Source organism: Trachurus japonicus, chromosome 19 (assembly GCF_045865225.1).
Source record: "Trachurus japonicus isolate A0001 chromosome 19, Traja_1.0".
NCBI lineage: Eukaryota > Metazoa > Chordata > Actinopteri > Carangiformes > Carangidae > Trachurus > Trachurus japonicus.
The window spans coordinates 23939557-23964383 of NC_140925.1; the positions used below are offsets into that span (position 1 = coordinate 23939557).

Here is a 24827-nt window from a genome sequence, read left to right on the forward strand (position 1 = left end):
TGGTCATTTTGTACTACCTGTACATTTGTTTTGTATTGGAAGTTGTGCACTGGCTTGACAATGAGTTGCTAGTTTCTGCATGCTGTTTACTGTTAATGTAGCATTTCACCATCTATAGTGCACATTGCAAATTATACAATTATTAGACATATTTGAAAGACACAGTGTTACCTTATGTTTTCTACTAACAGTGAGATTAAACAGTACGTGGTCGCCCTCATAAGACTGCACCATACAGTATATGGCAGGATCTGACATTTGTCTGTGTCTTCTACGTTAATCAAGAATGCAAATACATACATGTTGTGTGTGTGTGTATGTGTGTGTGTGTGTGTGTGTGTGTGTGTGTGTGTGTGTGTGTAGTACATGCATGCATGGCTACATACTGCAGGTCTATGTGTGCTTTGTATGTATGCATGGTATGTGCATGTCTCTATGTGTGCACTTGTCTTCTTATGTACATAAGGAATACATGGTTGTTACTGGGTGACTTGAGTTCCCTTCTGTGGGTCAGTATGAAGGAGTGTGTGTCGGAGCTCCTGTGTTACCCAGACAGACTGTGAGCACATCGACTGGAGTCTCATGCTGCCTCAGTCAGTGATCTGCCCCAAGACCGGCCAACAGTTCATCGAAAACCTGAACCACTTAAAAGACAAAGCCAACATCGAGATTAAGTCCACATGTGCTGGAGCCCCATGTCTTGAATGTAACACAAAGGTAATAGCTCAACTTTGCTTCAGTTTTTTGTTAAGTTTTGTTGCTGAATGTGAACAGGTTCATTTGAAATCCATCCAAGCATCTTTCCTCAGATTGTCACATTTGCAAAGATCCAGATCTGTGGTATGCAGGCCTCATCCGGCAGCAGTAACGCACACAAACACAAGCCATTTGTCAACTTAAATTCAAAAAGTCTAACATGGCATGTAAATAATGTGGCTTGTCAGGTATGGTCTGGAGACGTTTACTCCTCTTTGGTAGCATAGGTTTGAAAAGTAACACAGAGGTACAACACTGGCTTATGAAGGCTATAAGTAAGGGCCACACTGACGGACTGACTTGTGTAAGAGGGAAGAATAAAGATGTAGAGGATCGAGATCAAGAGCCATGTATGCACTTTAACTTCAGTTCAAAGCCCACTGCTGCTCCGTGGTTATTAAAGTCAAATAAAACGGTCAGCTCGATGTCAAATCAAGTGGAAAATGACTAATTGATTTGATTCAGGAAGTTGATATTCATTCAGTTTGTGTTTCTGGCATCTTCCTGTCTGAATCATTGATTAACATGGGCATTTTTCATGGCAATGCTGTGACTGCTGGCTTCATGAGGGGATAGCTTAAAGCGGTTATAGCATGAATGATGTGGGGTCGTGTGTGTGGCCGTGGAAGTAATTTTAAGATTAAGGTCCAGGTGGTTTTCTCTCTGTTCAGTGGGTCACACGACAGAGGTGGCGGTCGGCTTGGCAGCGCTGGGGCTGAGCACAAGACTCTGGGCGATGTCATCACGGTTGATCTTGCGTAGCGCCGTGCACAGCGTGTCGATGCTGGCGCAGTCCTTGCTGGCCCAGTCGGACAGCAGCGCGCGGACGGGATGCTCTTCCTGCCGGAAGGTGGCGATCCGCTCCTCCTCGTAGCCCAGGAGCCCCGCCAGGTTGCACCAGTCGCTGTCGTCCATGTGGTCGCAGTCGTCTCCTTCGTTGCCCCTGAACAGCAGCTTCTCCACTCGCTCTCTGGTGTGAAGAGGAAGGAGCAAGCAGGGCTCTTCATCCATGGTCACCACTGCAGAGGGAAAAGAACAACATTCAAAAATGATTCATTGAAAGGGAAGGGGGTTATAACTTAAGGGGAAAATTTAATTTCAAAATCCAGAATATACGCACAACAAGAAGGAGCTTTTGTGTTCCTATCTGTCTGAATTGAACTATGGAACAGTTTGAATGTGGGGTTAAAAGAATGTCCAAACATAATCCAGTTCAAAAATAAGTACAAAGAAATTATTTTCAGTATGTACAGGAATTAGGCTGTTTGACAACCACAAGGTGCTTATTATTATTTATTTGGGTATTTACCCACTTTGTTTATTTGTTGCTCTGTTGGTGTTACCTTCAGTTTGTCTTTGTATGTGTTTGTATATGTCTTATATGGATATGACTATATAGAGAGATAAAGTTTAATGATAATATGTTAGAATAAATCTATATATGTATATACTTACATATCAGAGAGATAAAGATTAGTGATAATATGTTAGAATAAATCCAGCTAGATAAACTCATAAATTAATTTATTGTATAGATTATAATGACAAGAAACTAACTAACTAAAATTATTTGAGCTGTATGTTGTTCTACTGTATTTGCAGTATGTTGAGCCTTATCTGAAATCTCCATTTTAGCATTTTAGAAAATTTTAGCTTTGGCCCCACTATCTGTCGAAAACAAATTTTGCTCCAAAATATCATACATACCACAGATGACCACTTTAAGATACTGTTCAGACAGGAAATGGCTGATTGAATACTTCTTTCTGGAGCCTCCACAGCCCTAAACCCTAAACCTTACAGTACCCTATATTTATGTATTATACAGTTTTAAAAGTGCTAAATTCTCTCAAACTGGTTTGTCGGGCCAGGATTGGAAATTCCCAGAAGCATGTGCTGCCAAAGAACAAACTCTGTTGCTCTGTCAGTGTTGCAACTTGTTGCAATCCTTGTTTGCTTATCAGATACAGTAACGTCTTTTCTACTGACTGACATGGTGGGACAGTTTAGTTTGCAGCCAACAGTTCACACTGGCAGTACAGCTCACATTCACAGAAAACCCAAAATTCAGGTTTGCTATCAATCAGACTTAAATCGTGAAGAAGGGGGAAAAAAAACTCATTACCAGGGGAATTCAGTGCTGGACAAACACTGAAAAGCACTGACACCCACTTAAAGTACATTAGTTTGATAAATGAGGGCTGTGTGTTGGTGTTGGGGGAGTGGCCTGTGTGGTGTTGCAGGTGTTAATGTGTTACCTGTCTGTGCCTGAGTCTGGCCCTGCTGCTCCTGCAGACTCTGGCTGTCCACAGAAATGCCGCTGTCGCTGTGCAGCTTCTCCCCCTCAGGTGAGGGCGTCTGGTTCTGGTTAACTGTGCAGTTGTTGGCTCCTTGCTTGTTTTGCTTACAGCTGTTCCACCTGAATAAAAATGAGTGAGAGGAAAAAAACACAGTTCAGAAAAAAAAAAACCTGCCTGATCATAAACAGCGGGGGATCAGACTGTATTAGTTATTAAAGTACCTTATTTGTATTTTAAGGCACAATGACTGACTTTTATCAGAAGTAAGCTGTGTACACAGCACTGGCATATTAGCATGTGATATGGTAAACTTGTACGCAAACAGTTGCCTCCGGTCGATGCCAAGCAAAATTAACATTAATTTTCACTCACTACTGTTAAATGCTCCACTGTGGTCACCTGCTGAACAAACTCAAATGCTGTTTCCAAGAACTATGATAATGAATCAAGTCAAGTTTTATCTACATGGCCAAATATCACAAATATTAGCACAGCGTACAACACACTCCATCATTAGATACACCCAATGACACAAAGAAACATTCATATTGCCTGTGTTGTGCATGGTGACTGCCATTGCTGAGCTGCATTGGTGCTATTGTTAACTCTATCTGCAGCCATAGCATGAGCCCGGCACGTCATGCAGCATATGCACTAAAATCAAAATGAAAACCAAGACATTCTGCATTCTTTTGCATGATCTGGCATTATTCAACATTATTATATCAACACTCAGCAGGTGTGTCTTTTTATGATGGATTGTGGTTAACGAAGATGGCGTAATTACACTATCATTAAAACTACGGAAGTTAAAACACATTTTACTGAGACAAGCTCCTTAGACTTTGATGTGGATATTGGTATTCAAATTCCCTCCTCCTCACACTTCACTACATAGTAAGTTAGTTTAGAGATATTCAGAGAGACAATCACAGCCAATTGGTGAACTACTTCCAGTGTTTGCCCAACAGTTACCCTCTGGTCTATCACATTATGCTTCTGTGTTTAAATGTTTAGCTATGTTACACTTTCCACGCCATACAACACAGTCAGATAAACATATTGTATGTTCAATATTTAAGCAGTAAACAGCAGGGTGTCTGTGTAGACATAAAAAGAAGAAAAGAGCAATGAGGCCATACTGTGGCCCACAGGACAGTGTGCTCTCATCCAGAAAAGCAGCAGATGATTTCATTAAATATGAAACTATGGAAATTCTAAATCTGATTGAGTTTTGTTGTTCATATGCATTTGTAATAAGCATCAGATGCCTTTTCTCCTCGCTTCCCTGAGGGGTCAACAGACGATGAAGGAAAAGTGCATACACAGTGAGGTCCAAAAATGTGATGGGTCTCAGACGTTTGAATCCCACTGTGTATCCATGACTTTACTCTAATTTCAGTCTAGGACAGGCCACGTAGACTCCACTGTTGATATTTCCAACACCACCTTTTCTTCCTCTCAGCGTAGGTTGCCAAAGAAAACTGAATTTTCATCTGCTCAGAGATTGCTAAGGAAGGACTGTTTCTAAATGGATTTGAACTATCCCCCAGATCAGAAGAAGCTATTTTCTGAAGTTTGCTCTGACTGAAAACATAGGTCAGTTACGGACATTTATGATTATAAGGCTGGCTGAAGCATTTTAAGAATTCATTTCCACCTACAACCTAAAAAGGGAAAGAAACCGAACAATACATCACTGTTACTGTCATGCCCTTTGGGGTTGTCAAGAATCAAAACGCATCTTTCAAATTTTGTTTCTCTTGTGTCCTTACTTCTTGAAGATAATGAACGCCACGAGGCCAACCACCACGGCTGCTAGGATGGAGCAGTAGATGGGAATGAGTTTGTCGTTCAGACCCGGATAGAGCGGTTCCTTGGAATCCCTGTTGGTGGTGGTGCTGCTGCTGTCTGTGGGGCCCTCGGACAGAGGGTCTTCATAGGTAGGTGAGAAATCATCCATGAATGGCGTAGTGATGTCGTGTACTGTGAAGGAGAAATATTCATGCAGAGAAATCGAGATTAAAACAAAGTTACACCCTAAGCACTGGCATTCAATGTACATTAAATCAATCAATCAATCAATAAAAGCCTCATTCACATTTTTTTTAAGGGGAGTTGAAACTAATTGTAAACACACAATGGTGAACTTGTTCAAGAACAGTTTCTGATTATGTATCCAATTGATAAGAATCAGAAATGTCACAAACATGTTTCTAGTCTCCTTGGGTTATATGTCTTTTATCACAGTTTTGGTCTCGACCAACTTCTTACCAGCAACAGACACAAACAAATATCCTACACTGTTGTTACTAAATCATTAAGTAGTTTCACCAGTTAGTCTGTAACTTTATCTTCTACTTTTTTTTGTTTTTGTTTTACCTAATAATAGCTTCTTGCTGTGGCTGGAAATGAAGTAACGCTCTACACCCAAAAACCATTTGTGCATTTGCGCAAGCTCACTACATAAAACCATCTTAGAGGACATTTCTATCTTGGACATAAGATCAGACATAAAGTCCTCCAGAGGTTTCTCCATGCTATCCAACAGATGGAGAGGCGTGTAATAGATTATTTGATACTGAGACAGACCCTGTCTACCCTATCATCAAGCTCCTGTCCCTTTTTTTTCATCCTATCCACCACAGCCATCGTAACCATAAATGACTCTAATGCTGCCCACACACACAACCAGTACTCCCACACACACATCACAGGACACATCTCTTGGTCACTTCCCTTACTCCCCAGGCAGCCATTAACCAGGATAAAAGCAAGTTTGTCCATCCTCTTGTCTGCCTCCTTCCAGCCATTAACGCTGAACAGACCTGTTCACTCCTCAACCGCGGATGTGGAAACCTATCCTCGCCTGTCACTTGCTTACAGTTACTAACATCAACAGGAAATCATCCCCTTGATTTAAATAGCCTTTAAATAGCCCAGGAGAGTTGCTGAGTGCAAGGTGGCCATTTTTCACTAATGAGTCAACAACATTTTTAATGAATGTTTATTTTGACGGATGCACAGCTACTTTGGGCCATTTAGCTAAAGGAGGATGTGATAAGTATTTAACGCCGGCACCAATATACTGAACATCCTGTCAAGTTATTATGCTGTATGTCAATTATTGTTAATCATTGACCTAAAGCCATTGATTTTTTTTCTCACTGAAACGCTAATGTTGGTGTCAAATGACACTGAGGTCTAAGAGGAAACATGTTGCCAAACAGGGTTATCCACTACGCTGTGCCAATATTCTTTGATGGGACACTTCCCGATTTGTGTTGCTGCTTGTTTGTTAACTTTGGATGTTAGCCAGCTTTGTACTTATGTATTGTTATCAAACAACTTTTAATCTCCACAGCACCGCACAGTTACAACTGGCCATCGCATTATTATCTTTTAATCTGTAATTGCTCGCTCAGGATAACTGCTTTTAACTCTTGTTTTAACCTATTTTTCTTTTTTTTGGTTGCTGTTGTAGCACTTTGAGATTTTTTGTTAAATATAAAGTGCGTTACAAATAAAATGTATTATTATTATTATTATTAATATGATTATTATTATTATTATTATTCCTTGTTTGCAGTGACTGGTGATTTTTTTCATTATGTTATCTTGTTGCAGCCTCATCTTCTGCAACAGTCAGAAGATCAAGTGTCACTAAATCTTTACTTTGACAAACCAAGTTCAACCCCAATGATTTTACCCATCAAATTCGGTATAACTTCAAACGTGAACCTGACTGTATAAAGCCTTTTGTGAAAGAAGGTGGTGTTGGTGAGATCTGAGAAATCACCTCAAGTGATGTCACTGGGGTTGAAAACAAGGTTAAACATTATGAATTAAAAAAAAACAGAGGTTTACCAGACCTTTGCAGACGGCTCCTCGTCTCTGTTTTTAGGCTAGCAGCCCAAGGCTACCAGGCTAGATGGGTGGAGAAGCTTTAATAAAAAATTCCAATGTATGTCTGTGAACAAAATGCCCACGAAACACAGACAGGATGCTATTGACACACTGGAACATATCAAATTCCTTTCCATCCTCTTCCCTATCCCCCCATAGACAAACACAAACACATATACACAGCACCGTCACTACCACAGCTTGTCTGCCTTGACCCCCGCATCAACACAAACATACTCGAAATCAGACACCATTCATTGACAGAGATCCTCTTTGTCCAGCACAAATGCCCCCTCCTCATCTCTTTATCCGTCAATCCTCACTCCATCCATTGTGCCTCAAGCTATCAGGCTTTCATTCTTGGTCAATCAGTCTCTCCGTCAGGTGGACGGCACTTTTTCTCCCTTACTCACCTAACCACCTTTCTCTATCATTTTTGTCAAACATTTTATACTGTTGTTGTTGTTGTTATTAACCATCCATCCATTTTCTCCCCACATCTCTGTATCATTGCTGTACTCTCCCTCTGTAATTAACAGCTAAATCAGGGCCCTAAGTGCCTTTACTGAACCACTTGCTCAACCTCTTCCATCAGATGGTCTGGCCTCAGCAGGGTGACCTCCCCCTGCTTAGCTCAGCTGGTTTCCACAGCTCAGTGGTTACTACACCAATGCTCTCAGAGAGTCATCAGGTCAAGACGTTTTAATGATCAGCTCAGCAATGATGCTCTCATAGTACAGCCTCGGACCATGGCCCAATTCAAGGATAAGAGAACACAACAAGTGACATTATCCATGTATCAAAATGTCAAATACAAAAATATAGCAGCTGATTCAAATAGGGAGAAATTACTTTGCTAAAGGTAAATATAGGAGATCCACTGATTTTCAGTTTCTGGAGAGCATATTAATGGAAAGTATCAATTCATGATCATTTTGAAAGTCAAAAATAAGACACTGAGATATTTTATAGAAAGCCTCAGTATATGGAAATGTCATGTTCAACACATGACCATTTAGAAAATCAAACATAAGACATTTAAAATATAGCTTCAGTATCTGGAAATGTCATGTTCAAAAGGAAGAAACACAATTGCCATTTTTTCCTGTGTCCACATCTGTATTGTCTTTTAAATTATTATTTTACTATTCGTTTGAAGTCATTACTTTGGTCTCTCAGAAACAATGATAGCCATTGTTCTTCTATCATAAAAATAAAAGTATTAATAAGACCAATAATCCTTACTTACACCCAGACTGTAGCATTATGTGAGTCTCAGCCTGTAAGAGTGCAGACTTTAGGACATGTTCTTACCTCCCTGGTCAAAATGTGGTAATAGCTTGTCATTAAATTCATAAAAACTCAAAGGCATAGAGATGTCAAAATTATAGGTTCAGTCAGCTCCTCTGAACAAACCATTTATTGCATTTATTGTTCGTATTGTTAGTGAAATTACCGGAACCCTCCTTCCTGGGTGGTTTGTCTGTAAATAATTAACTTGCGACTGGAAATCTGGCTGCATGTGCACTTGCCAGCATCAAATGAGTAATTATATAGAAAGAACGCTGCTGTCGCTCTGTTCCCTTGCACAAGTGTTTATGTATACAGTGTGTGTGTTATCTGTGTTCAAAGTGTGTACGTGTGGGCTTCTCTGCAGCAGCCACACCTGAGTTCAACTCGTTATTCCAACCTCTGGCAAACAGGTGTTGTTGCTGCTTCAACACACCATACACTTTGAATTCGAACTAAAAGGGAAGGAGGAGCTACCGATGCCAGCAAGTTGTGTTTTCTTTATTATATGTCATTACACCTGAGACCGCTGCCAAGACCTGCCCAACAAAAACTCGAGCGTCTTCACCAGTGATGAGTGTTTTTATAGCATTCATGTTGCTACAACAAGAACAAGTGAGCGCTGAAGAATGCTGCTGCCCCTGTTCTGCTGAGCAGCATTCGAACCATCTCATTCTTCTGTCCACGTGCTCCGGACTGAACACACCCCTGAATGTGTACACATGTTGGTGAATCTGTGCAGGGTGCATGTGTGTGCACTTGTGCGTCTCTGTGCATGTGTGTGTGTGTGTGTGTGTGTGTGCTGCGGCAGAATATGATCAGCACTCGTAGAGGTCAACCAGAGAAACACGAGAGTGCAGAGGAGTAACTCCATCGCTTTTATCGACCAGGCCGCGTTCTCAGCATCTGTTCTCTCTCTCCGCTCTCCTCCATCACTCTCCTCGCTGCTGCTCTCTGTTCCCCTTCCTTCCTCCTTGTTCTACTTTATGGTTTGAATTTTGGGCTCCACTTTCTAGTAACGCATCCTTTATTAACAACGTTTATAGACAAACCAAATGTCAGCCACTTTACAATCAAATGATCAAATAATACAATCTTAATTTATGGACTTATTATCAGTTGAAAGACATGAATTTCAGAAAAGTACAAAAGCAGCTTTCACTGTGACAGAAACAACGCAACAAATAAACCAGTAACACACAAGTCCATGAAATTCCCTATTTTAAAGCCACAGAGTAGTAATTCAGCTCCGGGCAGCTATGATAGATAAGAAGATAAATATCTGAGAGAGAGAAAAAGCCTTGGCTTGGCGAGGTCACAATTCCCCCAACGCATGCTGTAAATCCTCATGAGGACAAAACCTTGACTTACTACGGAAAAGTTCTGGCAATGAATGAACGGCACGAGCGAAAGCGCAAGTGTTGTGGTCACCCTTGGACCCCACTCATGCCAAATCAGCTCCGAAAATTTCCCCCTGGAACCTCGGAGGGCAAATTCTTGGGGGATAGCGGGCAACTTCAGGAGACTGAGTCATGGCCACAAGAGGTCGATTCATGTTTGGCAGCACAGTAAGAGACACAGTCGACTTTAAAACTTCCTTCACCACGACAATGCTCACTCTGTGTGGGGCAGGGAGCACAAGGGTTAAAGAGAGAAGGTCAACTGTGGCCCTACAGTCCAAGTCAGTAGAGATATAAGTCAGTAGATGTGTGGAAACCAAGCTATAGTGACACAATGAGTGACTGTGCTATACAAAGACGGTGAATTGTTGAGTCAGTCTGGGGTTGAGGATTCTTCACAACTATTGATGTGGTGATGCTTCGGACGCAGGAAATCAGGAATGTCGATGGCATTTTGCCCTTTATCGTTTTCCTCATTTGTCTCCCGCTTGAGAGACTTGCAGGAATTGACCATTTACTAAGCTCCACCCACACAAAGTGATTGTCCAGTCACAGCAGAGCAACCACAGACAGCCGGTCATATGCCAGAAAGCCTGGGGGCTCTTCAATTAGCAATAGGCTACCTGACATTTAAGGAGTTTAGAGAGGATGCAAGAGCAGTGTTGTAAAGTTGATTAAACGTTTAACTACATTTATGTCTACTCTGAAGCAACTGGAAATGCTATCTGTCAAGTAACCTCGCCCTGCATTAAAAAGTGAGCCAAGGATGGCGTTTTAAACTAAAAATTTAAGTTAAAGGGACAACGAGGAGTTTTGGAAAGCGAAGTGTTTTCATACTACATTTACCATGAGCCTCCGCACGCACGGTGAAATTCTTGGACCAGCGCAAGACAGACGTCTTGCCAAGAATGTTTTCATTCATCAAGAATTAAAGTTAGAGGTTGGAAGACGATCAGATACCGTCGTAGTTCCGACCATAAACGGTGATTCAGCGGCGTTATTCCCATGACCCGCCGGGCAGTGTCCGTGAAACCGAAAGTAAGGAAACGCTGGTCGGCTCGCCCAGCATTTCCACCATTAATTAAAATAACAAAATAACGATAGAGACAAAACGATATATTTATCGAAAATGGAGCCATTAACAAGTGTGGGTAATGTAGATTCATCAACATTAACGTGAGACTTTTTTATAACCAAATAGAAACTCCTCGTTGTCCCTTTAACATTTAGCTAAATTGGCTAACTACTGTAGCTATAGCTGACCAAATCTGACAATTTAACAATTCTAATAAATATGTCGCTCTTGTCATTTTATAGCTTCTATATGGTTGAAGAGAAAGCTTACCAGGCATAGCAAACTAAGGGGACAGGGTTTAGTGAATTGTCCATTCCCCATGCACAAATCTCTTCATGTGAACTAAGAACAGAAAACCTCAGACATTCCCATCTCCCCTCTCTCCCTCTATCCCTTCCCTGTTTTCCCTCCCTTACTGCCTCTCTTCTGTCTGGATTGACTTGGCCCCCTGAGTGCTGTGCATGGGGCTAGTTAGCAGATTACGCTTTCTGATTTCTGGAGGGCAGCCTGTCAATCGTTAAGGTCAACCAACCTCAGGAAGGAAACAGCTCCCTCCTCCTACTCACCTATCAGTTCAATAACCAAATGCACTTGGCCCAGTCACCATGCTCTCCCTTCTTGTTTCCTCTCCACCCCTCCCATTCGACCTTCATCCTCCCATATGCTGTCCTCAGATCTGTGATATTCAATAAGTCATCCTGTTGATTTCATCATGTGCTTGCATATCAGGGCCTGTGCGGATACATGCGGTTTTGTGTGCGCGCTTCGTGACTCATACTCAAATGTTCCTGTGAAGCACCTTTTTGTGCGTGTATGTGCATGAATAACGCAATTGCATGTTTCCTGCATGACACAACCTATTGCAGAAACCCAGGCTTTGGGCAGTTACTGCTAAGCCAGACCGCAGTAACTACCGAAAATTCGAAATTGATTTTTTTGTGAAATTGAACTTGTCAATAAATGTTTTATCTTGTGTAAAATTTTCAGCGGTCAATGTTGCTCAGTTTTAGAGGTATGAGGTATAAAAAATTGCAGTAACTACAAAATCACTCTTGAAACTAAGCCAAACCGCAGTAACTACAGTTACTGCACTCTGTAGCTGTTTCCCTGTACAAAATCACGCTCAAAACTGAGCCAAACCGCAGTAACTGCGCAGTTACTGCACTCTGCCTCTTTTCCCCTGTACTCCACCTGTAGTTACTGCTCTATTACACACCGCTAGCCAGTTACGGTAGCTAGCTAACGTTAGCTTCGGCAGGTTAGCACCAGCACAGGGACGGTTCGCTCCCCCACCGCTGTTCGGACCTTCGGACCCTCGGACCCCCCCCCCCGGGCCTCGGCGGACCCCCACCCCCGGCTATCCATGGTGCTGAACCGGTGACGTTGTTTACACTGTGCGCCTGTCTGTGAAACGTGCGCTGCTCAGGGACTGGGCAGATCTGTCCCACTTGCTTTCTCCCCCACTCCGTTATGATCTACCGTCCCACAGAGTAGAAGAAATACCGGTAGGCTACACTTTTTTTTTCTTCCCCGCTCCGCTCAGCGCGGCTGAACCCGGGTGAACCCGGCTTGTATGAGGCTTGAGCCGGGAGCCCACACGGGCGCGAGTCTGCTGCAGCCCCCGCTCCTGCTGACAGCAGACTGGGGGAGAAAAAAAGACATTTCTCCGCTCTGATACTTTGGTTGAGCTTAGGCCATGAAGAAAGAAGTTTGTTAAGTTTAGTAAAAAGACCAGGTAGAGGCTAGACAGCGCTAGAAGCATGCTGGAAAAAACAACAACATTGTAGTTACTGCACTTTGCCGTAGCATTACCTGTGTATTTATTTAAGGAAACCTGGCACCAGAGCGCAGTATCTGCTTTTTAGGGGTCAAATATAAAATATGTGGTCATATATTTTATTGCATAAATATTACTTAATGAAAACCTGTCAAATCTGTGTATTTTCACTAATCTACCTACAACACATTTGGAAGGCTAATCAAAAAACTTTAAAGCCATTTTTCTCAGTTTCACTGTTCGCGTAGTTACTGCGGTCTGGCTTAGCAGGGCAGAGTAGGTCACCCCACATATGTGCAGTTGATCCTGGGTGCAATCTTATGGAGATACAGGGTCATGGAGTGAAAGCCCCGACTTCCCAACAGCCTTAAGGGCTCGTAGCCAAATCCTAATGATACGAACAACCTAACCTAACCCTATCAGTCAAAATCAAGCATTGCTCATTCAACTCTAACCATGACTAACCATGACAGCTCAATCTTACAAACGGCTTACGAAAGGCATTCACAAACAATCTCTCAGGAATTAACTTTCAAAACCAAACCTCCTCCATCTCTGATAGAGATTAATTATGGCTACCCTAACCTAAGGTAACCCCAACCCTAACCTTAACCCACCACTGTGTCATTGGTTCGTCTTAAAGGATACATGATAACACTTGATACCACTTTGAAGGGTAGTTAATGACAGCACTATTTTCGGCCAACTTCGCTTGATGTGACCCATGAGAGGATTGTGAGGATTATGCCATGTTGTTCAGTACACCTCCCCGGGGGAAACCCTAACTTTCCACAAAGACCCTCTCCACATACAAGCCCACATGCCGTGACCTTCGACCTCTGACCTTGCTTGGCGGCCTGCATAAGAGTGGAAGTCATATCACACTTCTTAAGATAAGCATCTTGCCTTGGGTCCCTCAACTCTGTGGGTCTAGCCTAACAAAGTCTGGTCGGTATTAACATGTTTTATCATTAGAGAAAGATGGAGAGAGAGTTTTTCATCTGGTAGGACTCAAAACAAACTACAAATCCCTTTGGAAAAGTGAAGGGAAATTGGATTTTCACCCCACAGATGAGCTAGGCTTGTGTCCACATTTCACCTCTGGCCTAAACTCAAATATAATCCAGAGAGTAACAACAGTAAATCCAGGTTTCCCTCCAAAAATAACCACCAGTATAGTCAAAGTGATGTCCTGGTCCTTCTGTCTTCAGCTTAACTATGTCTCCAATGTCTCAAGTTACGACTTGTCTTTTCACAAGCAGTGGCCTTCTGTGTGTTCCTCCCTCCACCCTCCTGACTGTGTTTAGCCTTTGGGCCTGTGTCGTCTGACTCCACCACACTAATGGATACGTACGTCTGGCAGCACTACAGATTTGTAAGTGCTGATAACGCTTGTGCTTCGTTAGATTACATTAGAAATAAAGAGCACATGATTGGGTTAGAGCGAGGAACAACATACGATGATGAAGCCCATACACAATGGACTGTGAGCCACCATGCCTGGAAACGAAGCTAATTCACATTAATCATGAAATATACCGTGTTAGTTATCTAAATGAGGTTTTAGTATTGGAGTTCTGGTTCCTTATATCTTGATTTCGGGGTGAATCATCTTCCACCACACTTCTCTCTCAGACCACAAGTTGAATCAAGCTGCATTAAAGTATCATCCTCAATGGAAGATGTTGTTTTTTTCATGGGGGCACTCACTGTAACATCAATATGTTGTGTCCACTTCTGGTTATCAAATAACCATCTTTGTCTGTGGTATTTTCCCTGGTTCTTTCAAAGATGAGCAGACGCCGGGCAATTTATTAATATAGTCTGTTGGATTAGCTCACACTACAAGTTTTAATCACTCTGCCAGGCTGACGTCTTCAATTTCCACTTTTTTTAAAATGCCACATATTATAGCAAAGGTAATTAGTCAGATTGCAAATGTACCCTCAGGGACAGTGATATTAAAAATACATTTTCCTCTTTTGTAGTCCTTATCGCATCTTGTGGTTTTGCTCTGCTGTATTTGCTAAGTGACGTTTAACAATCCAATCATATCAGAAGGATCTGATTCAAACTAAACCTCTTCCACATACTCCCTTTCACTGTTTCACTATCATTTCAAACATCTCCAAATCTACCACACCTACATTTAATTTTCTGTTTATAACAAAGCCCTCAGGCCTTCATTTACCTCATAGTAAGATGACAAACAGTTACAGGTAATGTAACTTAGTAATGCGTTTAAATCATGAGCCCTCACACGACCTTTCACACGGAAAACTAGAATCAACATTGTGTTGCAAAAAGGTTGTGCACACACATTGTTCATATCATGAAAATACCTAAACCAAAATTTCTGACGGATCATTGATCATAACCTCAACATCAAACCACAGCTGATATGGTGGAAATCTTTGTGTAATTACAAAACTAGTCAAAGAACAGCTCAAATCATCCACTGTAAATTAAAGGGACAACGAGGAGTTTTGGAAAAGCGAAGCGTTTTCACACTACATTTATGAGCCTCTGTGCACCATGAAATTCTTTGACCGGCGCAAGACAGACTCATGTTTTCATTCATCAAGAATTAAAGTCAGAGGTTCGAAGACGATCACATACCGTCGTAGTTCCGACCATAAACGGCGATTCGGCGGTGTTATTCTCATGACTCGCCACGAAACCGAAAGTAAGGAAACGTTGGTCGGCTCGACCAGCATTTCCGCCACCACTAATAATAACAAAATAATGATAGAGACAAAACGTTATATTTATCGAAAATGGGCCCATTAACAAGTGGTAACGTAGATTCATCCACATTAATATGAGACTTTTTTATTGTAGCAGAATTTTTCGTTCTGCCGGTGGAGAAACTCCTTGTTGTCCCTTTAAATCCGCAATCCAAAGTAATCAAGTAATCACAAAAAATACTCAGCACAAATCTACATAAGTTTTACTATCTGTTGCACTCATTACTTGTTCCGTCAAGTAGCCCCATGGGCTGAACAGAATTCCCTCGCAGGCCAAACAGGATCGTGGGAGAGGCACAAAAGACTCCCTTTAGCCTGAGACTGGCTCTGTCTTCACCACTGTGATAACAACATCCTTCAAACCGCTGGCCCAACAGAAGGCATGGCTGATCAACAGACTCCTTTTATTGTCATCTCACAAAAGCGTTGATTTAATCTGTGCGGCATCAGGTCATTGGAATGAGCAGTGACTGCAGTCATATGGAATTTGTGATTTGAAGTGTGATACCCACAGGGTGCGATGATATAAAAGAAATTCAGAGCCCCGTCTCTGAGATATGACCTCTTTGTAAACCCTCAGCATAGAGAGAGTGTGGTCTTTGTGTCTTTGGATGGGATGAGTCGGTGAAGACAATGAGTCAACCTTTGGCGTGGCATTTAGGTCGACGGGTTAACAATGTCTAGAGTGTCGCGCTGAGATGATGTGATTATGTGACGGACAATGTGGATGTCCAGTGTGTCCCACTGTCCGCTCAGTGCTGGACAGCCAATCTGTGCTCACATTGACTCTATTCAGTCCACAGTGACCCTGGGTAATGCACCCCATCATTCAACTTTACTGCCTCTGCATAGAAGTTCATGATAAACTTGCCCAGTGTTTAGATAGGGTCATCCCACAGCCATTTGCTAAATAGCTGAAAAATAAATCTCGCCAAAACAAGCAGATTAATTGTCTTAGATGAGTTTCTCAGAATTCTTTTTTTTTTCTTACTAACCACGGGTAAAACAATCTCATGAATGTATTATTTATGTCTCATTTTCAGCTTTAAACATTCTGAATTTTCATGCAGAGAGTTCGCCAAAAGGAGCAGAGCGATATCCATCTCTGAGATTTCTGCTGTCAACTCACACAATGAAGGAGAACACTGTTTCATTCAGGGTGCTCAGTTCATTAAAAATGACATCTGTAAAACTCATCAACAATGTGATTCATCAGAACTAATATCCCTGTTGCTCTATACCCACAGAACTCCCTGTGAGTGGTATTTGTCAGCCATAATCGGACCCTTATATATATAGTATTACACAGTGGGCTACTTGGCAGCTAAATGCTTGAGGATGGAATTGGATTACATTTTCAGGAAATATGGTTATTTGACTTCTTGTTATATAAAAACATCAATACCATTCTCATTTATATGAAATTACAACCAGGAGCTTCCCTCAGTTGTCCAAAGCTAGCACATCCATGTCCACATAACTTGACATTTGTCATCTGCCCAGGGCCGTTGTACAGTATAGGGGAGAAAGGTGATGATAACTCTAGGGGCCCAGCGCCCAGCAGCACCCACAAAAAAACCCAGTAGTCTAATCTTTGTATGACTGATTTATTCTGCATAAGACCCTGACTAATACTCATAGTAATGCTGCATTAGCATCAAAACAAAGTAGGCTAAATAAAAAATGATAATACATATGTAGTCAAAAAGTGGAAAAGTCAGGGGTTAGGGGCCCACTTTAGTATTCTTTCAGGCGGCCCAGAATTCCTAGCAACGGCCCTGCATCTGCCCATATCTTTGCATACAGCCTAATCATCTTACCTTGACAAACGGTGTCACTGATAGACGTGCAGGGCTGCAGCTCGTCCCCTTCATCACAGATGGCGCAGGGGATGCAGGGCTCCCGAGAACTTTCCTGGTCCGAGTACGTGTCCCCGTTGCACTCCTCACACACGGTGTCGTGGTCCAGCTCACAGCTGAGCAGCATGCCCTCGCCTTCGGGACATTTGGTGCAGGGTTCGCACATCTGAGAGAGTCCATTCAGGTAGTAGCCGTAGTCGCACACACAGATGGCATCGTTGGAGTCCGTGCAAGGCGTCTCCATGCGGAAGAGACCTGTGCATCTTGTGCAGGGCTGACATGTCTCTGTGTGACTGGGGTTTTCAGAGAAAGTTTCACCTGAAAGAGAAGGAATGAATCTGTAAGACAGATGTCTGTGTTGACAAAAGCACAAATCCACTCCATTTTCATTTTGTGACAGAAAACGTTTCTTCTTTTTGATGCTATTACACATCAAGAGTAAATCATTTTAAGTGTCCCTTGAAACCCATTCATCTTGTGTCCACAGGTCGGATCCACATGAAGTGGCTGCATGCACTTGGAACATCAAATTTATGAATTTTCTAATTTTACACAAAATGGTTTTACAGTTTCTCCCCTCCATTTATAGCTCTCAAGACAATTTTGCATGTTCTTATCACGTCCTCATGAGTTTTGTAAGTTACTTCCTTTTCTCAGAGGTCAGTCAGTTCTGTCTCTTGAGGGGAATCTTGCAGAAAAATATCACGTTCTGGTCTCCATTCACTGGCTACTTGTCAAATACAGAATTAACTTTAAAGCTTTTTTTATTTACTTTCAAAGCCGACTTTGATTTGATGCCACACTATATATTTTTGACTACCACTGTTCAAATTCCACCTCCAGGCTGCTGCAAACCTCTGCCAAAATACCACAGCTAAAATCAAAGGTCAAGAGTGTATTTTGAAATGTATCTCTGTGTTAACATGTCCCTTGTGCTGTATTGTCAGTTTGACAGATTTGTCTCTTTATTTTTAAATGTATAAGAGTAAGATCAGACATATAACAAGATGTGTAACTGCAGAGATGTTACTTTGGACCAAAAAACACCTGAGAAATATATAGAAACTCTATTTCCAGGTTATATTTTTTAAATACACACATTACATGTGTTGCATAAATAGTTTGTATACCTGCAAGATTTCCTAGGACAGATATATCTGCAGAGCACACAATCAATATTGCATGTTTTATGGAATTGTATTTCAGCTGGATAGAGAACTGGGAAACACAATAAATTATGCAACAGGCCCATTTGTAAGAGCAGTGTGTGTGTGTGTGTGTGTGTGTGTGTGTGTGTGTGTCAGAGAGAGAGAGATAGAGAGGTGGGATAGTACGACCTCAAAATCTCTGCCATCTAAATTGTTGACAAGCAAATTCTTTCCAACGCACCTTTTATTTATTTTTGCGTTAAGCCAGGTAAAGTACTGTTGAAACACTTAATCGATCAATCAATTACACAACTGACAGAAAGAGTTCAAGCTTCTCACTTGTGAGGATTTGTTGCTTTTCTAGTACAGTATGTGATGAAATGTTTAATTTTATTCAGACCTCTTACTACAACTGAGCTCCAGATGTCATCTCTTCCTAGGAGTTTCAGAGTTTCTGTTTACTGCTGGTAAAGGAGTTTCTTTCACTGACACTTAACTTAACATAACTTAACTAAACTTCCAAGTTTAGTTTACTAAACTAAACACTTAACTGCTACAACCAAAGGAAAGCTAAGCCTAAAGTGATGTCCCCCTTGTCCTCATGTCCAACAAACTTTACAAACCTAAAGATATTCAATCTACAGTATTATCATAGAAGACAAATCATAGGAAATCAGTAAATAGTTCATATGTAAAGAAATCTTGGGGGTTTAAATAATGAAAATGGATGCATCACTGTTATTTTAGCTCTTAACTGAACTAAATTAAACAAATCTTTAAGTTGGGGTTGGGTTTAAAAAACTATCAATCAATCAAAATTAATTGTAAATTTATTCTAAATTGCTTAATTCTTGAATCAAACACAGCTCATCTAAACTGTGTGTGGTATTAGAGGGATCTTTTGGCATGCAGTCTTCATGAAGCCCTTTCATTGCTCAGTATCTCACAGCATATCAAGTTTTCAGTCTGCGTCACTAGCCCACCAACCACGACTAACGCTCCGACGATGCTGAGATCCAAACAGATAAGGAAAGATGGACACTGATAGCGAGACGGAGACAGATGGACGGATGAAAAGTACCGTGAGCAGAGACCGAGTCATTTGAGAAGACGAATCAATTCTGTCTTAAACTGGGAAGTTTAAGACTAAAAACTTCCCAGTTTAAAAATCATGTCGTCAGAATTGGACACTGACGTCCTTCACTCTTACGTGGACCTGTTAGTGCCCCCCCCCCCCCCCTCCCACACACACACCCCTCACCCCATTATCTCCTCGCTCCCTTGAAACAGACGCACACACACTTCGACTGCCCTCACCCCCACTCCCCATGAGTGCTCTCAGAGCCATTATCATAATGCCATGCATCAATAATGCAGGTCAATACATTAATAACGCTAGCCTGCAGCATGGAGAGGGGGGAGTCGTAGGTGATGGAGGCGGAGGAGGGGGGGGAGAGGGGTACGGCCTTTTCCTAGCTCAGCATGTCATATCACAACAGTCTCTGGTATAACATTCAATCCTTTGCTTTGTTTTCAACAGCCATAAAAGGAATCCTGAGTTTATCCGCCCTGGCTACTCTGCAGCGCAGGGTGTGTGTGTGTGTGTCTGGTAGTGTGTATCTCTGTGTGTGCACATGTGGTGTGTGGGTGCTTAAAGGGATAGTTCACCCAAAATTCAAATTTCACAAATTTCAATTATCTACTCACCCTCATGTCGACTAAGAGCTGTGAGAATTTTCAGAGTCCTCCGTCCCTTCTCTGAGTTACGGGGGGGTCCGCGCAGCAGTATTTGTCCATATAATGGTTGTCAATGGATACCAACTTTCTTCGTCCAAAAAGACACACCAAAAAACATCCAAATACCTCCATACTGCTCGTCTGTAATGTCCCTCTGGTATTGAAGCCCCGACATGAGAAATTGTTCCGCTGGTCAGTGCAAATCACGCGAGATTTGCACAGACACAGGAAGAGCAGTGAACCGAGACACTAGGAGCTTCCGCTACAAACAAGCTTAAAATATAGACTTATTTAATTTTTTTCAGAACAATTTCTCATGTTGGGGCTTCAATACAAGAGGGACATTACAGATTTTTGGTGTGTCTTTTTGGACGAAGAAAGTTGGTATCCATTGACAACCATTATATGGACAAATACTGCTGCGCGGACCCCCCCGTAACTCAGAGAAGGAACGGAGGACTCCCAGCTCTTAGTTGACATAAGGGTGAGTAGATAATGAGTGAAATTTGAATTTTGAATTTTGGGTGAACTATCACTTTAATGCGTGTTTTCCTGTACATGTGTGTGTATGTGTGTGTGTGTGTGTGTGTAAGAATGAACCATTAGCTGCTGGCTGAGAGATTCTTCGCCTTGTCTCCATTCCAGCTGTGCAGCTGTACTTGCTCTGTTTCATCTCCACTCATCTGTTCATTCATCCAGACCCACTCTTAGCACATCAGCCTGGTCTCTGTTAACTATCTGTGCCAAGCCTGTTCCTTATAAATGGATAATCTTGCACATTAGGCACAATAAACAGTGGGTGATTCACTTGAAACAAATACATGCAAGATGAGTGTGGGAGTTGATAAAAGACATTTAAGAGGAGGGATAGTCAGGAATAAAATGCTGTGAACTCTTTCTGTTGAATGAGTTGTTAACACCTCAAGAAAAAGAAAGAAAAAAAACTCTCCAAAGGCCACAGGTGCAAAGAAATACTAAAACAATATTCTTAAGGTCAAAAGGCAGGAAATGTCATCCTTCAAAATCCCCAGTACACTTGTCAGAGTTTCAGTTCTCACACGGGACTTTTTTTTTTCAATTAAATCAACAAAAGTATCTTCTCATCTCAAGGTAATTCCCTGCGGATGTTGTCAGCTGAAACGACAACCATGTTTAGCCCATTCTATTCAGCTGTAGTAGAGTATGAGCTAATGCTAACACATGTTCCCAGCTGACTTATGTTCCTAGACTGATTCTGTGAAAAGAATATAATATTACAGCAGAAGTAAGCGGAATAATTGTGTTAATATAAGTCTTAAAGCAGAAGTAAGTGATATATTTGTGTTAATATAAGTCTTAAATAGTTCTATCTTCCGACAGCAATCACTTACATAGAGTGTTTGGTCTGAAACACGGGTCTGTCAGTCCCTCTGCTCTGCTCTGAGCCGAGGAGAAAACATTTATCGTATCCCACAGTTTTTATCCAATGAGGAGAGAGAACGGCATGCAGGGCTGTGTGTGTGCAGCCAAGGAACGCCGTGAATGTGGCGACGTAGGGACGAGGACTGTTATGGTGCGTTCAAGGAAACTCGTATTTTTCCGACCGTGAAGTCGTACCAGTTCGATCTGGTACGAGTTCACGGGTCGGAAGTTACGAGTGGCCGTTATAGTGACGTTCACAGGTAAAACAGGTCGGAAAAACACGAGTGGGTTGCCTGAAACGCTACAAAGTCGTAAGTTGTGACTTGAAGCTGTAATTTACGATTTCAAAAGCCTGCCTGGAACGCAGCATTAGCGAAAACGACCGGACCACTTACTTCTGCTTTAAACAGTTCTATCTTCCGACAGCAATCACTTACATAGAGTGTTTGGTCTGAAACACGGGTCTGTCTGTCAAACTTGTGTCAAACTTTCCTTGTATCCTACAACCTTTATCCAATGAGGAGAGAGAACGGCATAAAGGGGCGGTCCTCTCTGTGTGCAGCCAAGGGATGCGCGTGAATGTGGTGACGTAGGGACGAGGGCGGGGACTGCTAACTCCATCGGCTGACAAAAAGTTAGCCAAAACCACCGGATCGCTTACTTCTGCTTTAACACATGACAGCTGCATACTGTACAGTAGGTGATGGATGAAGCTACATGTCCTGAGTGAAACAGTTAAAGGAATAGTTCACTCAAAATTGAAATTTCACTGATTATCTACTCACCCTCATGTGGACTAAGGGCTGGGAGAGGTTTCAGAGTCCTCTGTGCCTTCTCTGAGTTACAGGGGGTCTCGGCGTAGCAGTGCATGTCCATATAACGGTTGCAAATGGATACCAACTGTCTTCGTAACAAAAAGACACACAAGATTTGCGCCGACGTCAGTAATCGCACTGACACCGGGGCAAATCTCGCGAGATTTGGACGGACCAGGAAGAGGAGCTTCCGCTACAAAACAAGCTTGAATTATAGACTTATTACATTTTTTTCGGAACAATTTCGCATTTTGGGGCTTCAATACAAGACGGACATTACATACGAGCAGCATGGAGGTATTTGGATGTTTTTTGGTGTGTCTTTTTGTTACGAAGACAGTTGGTATCCATTTGCAACCGTTATATGAACATGCACTGCTACGCCGAGACCCCCTGTAACTCAGAGAAGCCACGGAGGACTCTGAAACTTCTCCCAGCCCTTAGTCCACATGAGGGTGAGTAGATAATGAGTGAAATTTTAATTTTGCATGAACTATTCTAAGTAGAAGACAAGTTATTCCTGGTGTGTGAATTTAGTTGTTGAAATTTGAACTGTATTGCTTTTTTTCATGTTGTTGATTTAGCATGAGAGCTATGACAGGTAACAATGTACAGCTTGAGTGTGAAAGCCACTGCTTGACAGACTTGCCGTGACCTATAGGTGTGGTTGCTCAGGTGTGACAGGACCACTGCAACTTCTGGGCGGGGTTTTGCGGTTGGTTAACTCACAGGTAGGAGGCTGAAACCGCAACCTGACGCTGGCTGAGACTTCAAAACATGTTGTTGTTAAAACACTTCACTTCAGCTCTATCAGCCTGCATTACACATCTAATCAATATTTGATGTGTTCTTAAAATATCGTTGCGATGTTATCTGATGAACGGCTATCTGCCTTGCATTACCGTTTTTTCCATGAGTCACTGCAGAGCCTGTCTGGCCTCTTGACAGTTTTGAGAGCCTGTCACTGTCTGTGTTTGTTCATGTCTGAGAGGAACAAGCAGTGTGAGCGTGAAAATGATCCCCCTGAAAACCTCCATGTTGTGCAACAACAGAAAGCAGCAACCTCCGAGACACAACTAATTAAAGTCATTTTGAGCCATAAAATATGAAGTTCTTGTACAAATACAGCAATTTATGATGAGTGGTCCACTCCAGGGTGTAGTGTTTTCATTGGCTACAAGGAAAGAACTAATGAAGTTGTAACTCTTGATCTTAGACACACTTAAAAAAACATATATAATTCTAAAGAAGACCCTTAAAAAATAGAAATAAATCGTTTTCTTTAACATCTTCAACATTCTCCATGACTTCTCTCATGACCTGTGAAGTCTGAATCATTAACTGAGTGTGGGCCTCCTCACCATCCTTCACTGACCCAAGGAGTTTTACAACTACTTCCTGGCCTGAGCACAGGATAGTCAGGGAATTCATACGGACAGCAAGTAAAACTATGGGAACTGTGAAAGAACTGGCTCCGGCCCAACCCTGGCCTCCGCAGGCTGACCTTTGACCTCACATGATACACTTACAACAGACCTTATATGTTAGTTTGTCTTCCCTACACTCAAGCAGAAATGAACCTCATGCACAAGACCTTAAAAATCCTTTTGAGCCCTCAGTCATTAGTCTTGTTTACCAGATTTAAATCCTAATCACTGTGACATAACAACTTGTCTGATGCTCTAAATATCTCCCAATACAGCAACAACACTTGGAACTGGTCCCGCTCCCGTATCTTTTCAACATCACTGTCTTCCTCTCCGACACAGCTCCTCTCCCTACATGGTAAGGGCCAAGAGGAGGGCAGGAACACTGGAGCACAGTGAAGTCTGGCATCTAGTTTACTTCCCCACATGCAGCTGAATCATCCGTATGCTTTACATGTGTATTCTTCCACAGGTTTATCACACATGTTGCACAGTTCTTTGATAATAATAATAATAATAATGATGATGATGCTGGGTTTAAAAGATCCACATGCAAAAAAAGATGTATCCATAGTTATTTTTTAACCTGTCCCCTGACTCACACTGATATTTGAGGACTATGTTATGTTGTGTTATCCAAAAAACAGTGGACTGCTAAACTATCTGGACAGAAATGACATGAACTGCAATGACCCGTGCTGCTGATATCCCTGGCCTCCAGAGGATGAATCCTAATGACTTTGCTAATCCCCAGACCAACAATTCAGAGATTTCACTGATCAGTTACACTTCATCTTGATAATCCGTCTACAGAGAGATTAAAGTGCATATCTAACATTTCACTTAAACTTTCTAATCCTCAGCTATGTACAACAATAGTGACAGTCGTAGTCGACCTTTTTATGTTTAGAATCAGGGTGTTTTGAGGTGTTAAAATAAAGCGAACATTGGCTTTAGGCTTAAGTAGGACCGCCACTCTATTTTACGTCCAGACACAGAGAGAATGAAGAAATGGAAAAAACTACATGAATAAATATAATAACCTGCAGAAATCATATTTTTCATCACCATTTTATTCATTTCTGTACTTGCTTAATTCATTATTCATTTATACTTCTGTCATTGTGTGTCCTTTATAGGACAGAAATAAGTAAAAGTGAGATTAATAACGTTTTATTTAACACCATTA

At 41.8% G+C, this 24827-nt stretch overlaps 1 protein-coding gene across 1 annotated transcript in view; it reads right to left on the reverse strand.

Moving 5' to 3' along the window:
- Positions 1–752: 752 nt before the first annotated feature.
- Positions 753–24827, reverse strand: part of ngfrb (nerve growth factor receptor b) — a 29701-nt gene continuing 5626 nt past the window's right edge. The window contains exons 3-6 of the mRNA XM_085760959.1: positions 17072–17428; positions 4832–5042; positions 3015–3175; positions 753–1775 (exon numbers count right to left, since the gene is read on the reverse strand). Of these exons, the coding sequence (XP_085617085.1) occupies positions 1432–1775; positions 3015–3175; positions 4832–5042; positions 17072–17428 (1073 nt within the window). The 3' untranslated portion in view covers positions 753–1431. The remainder of the gene's footprint in view (positions 1776–3014; positions 3176–4831; positions 5043–17071; positions 17429–24827) is intronic.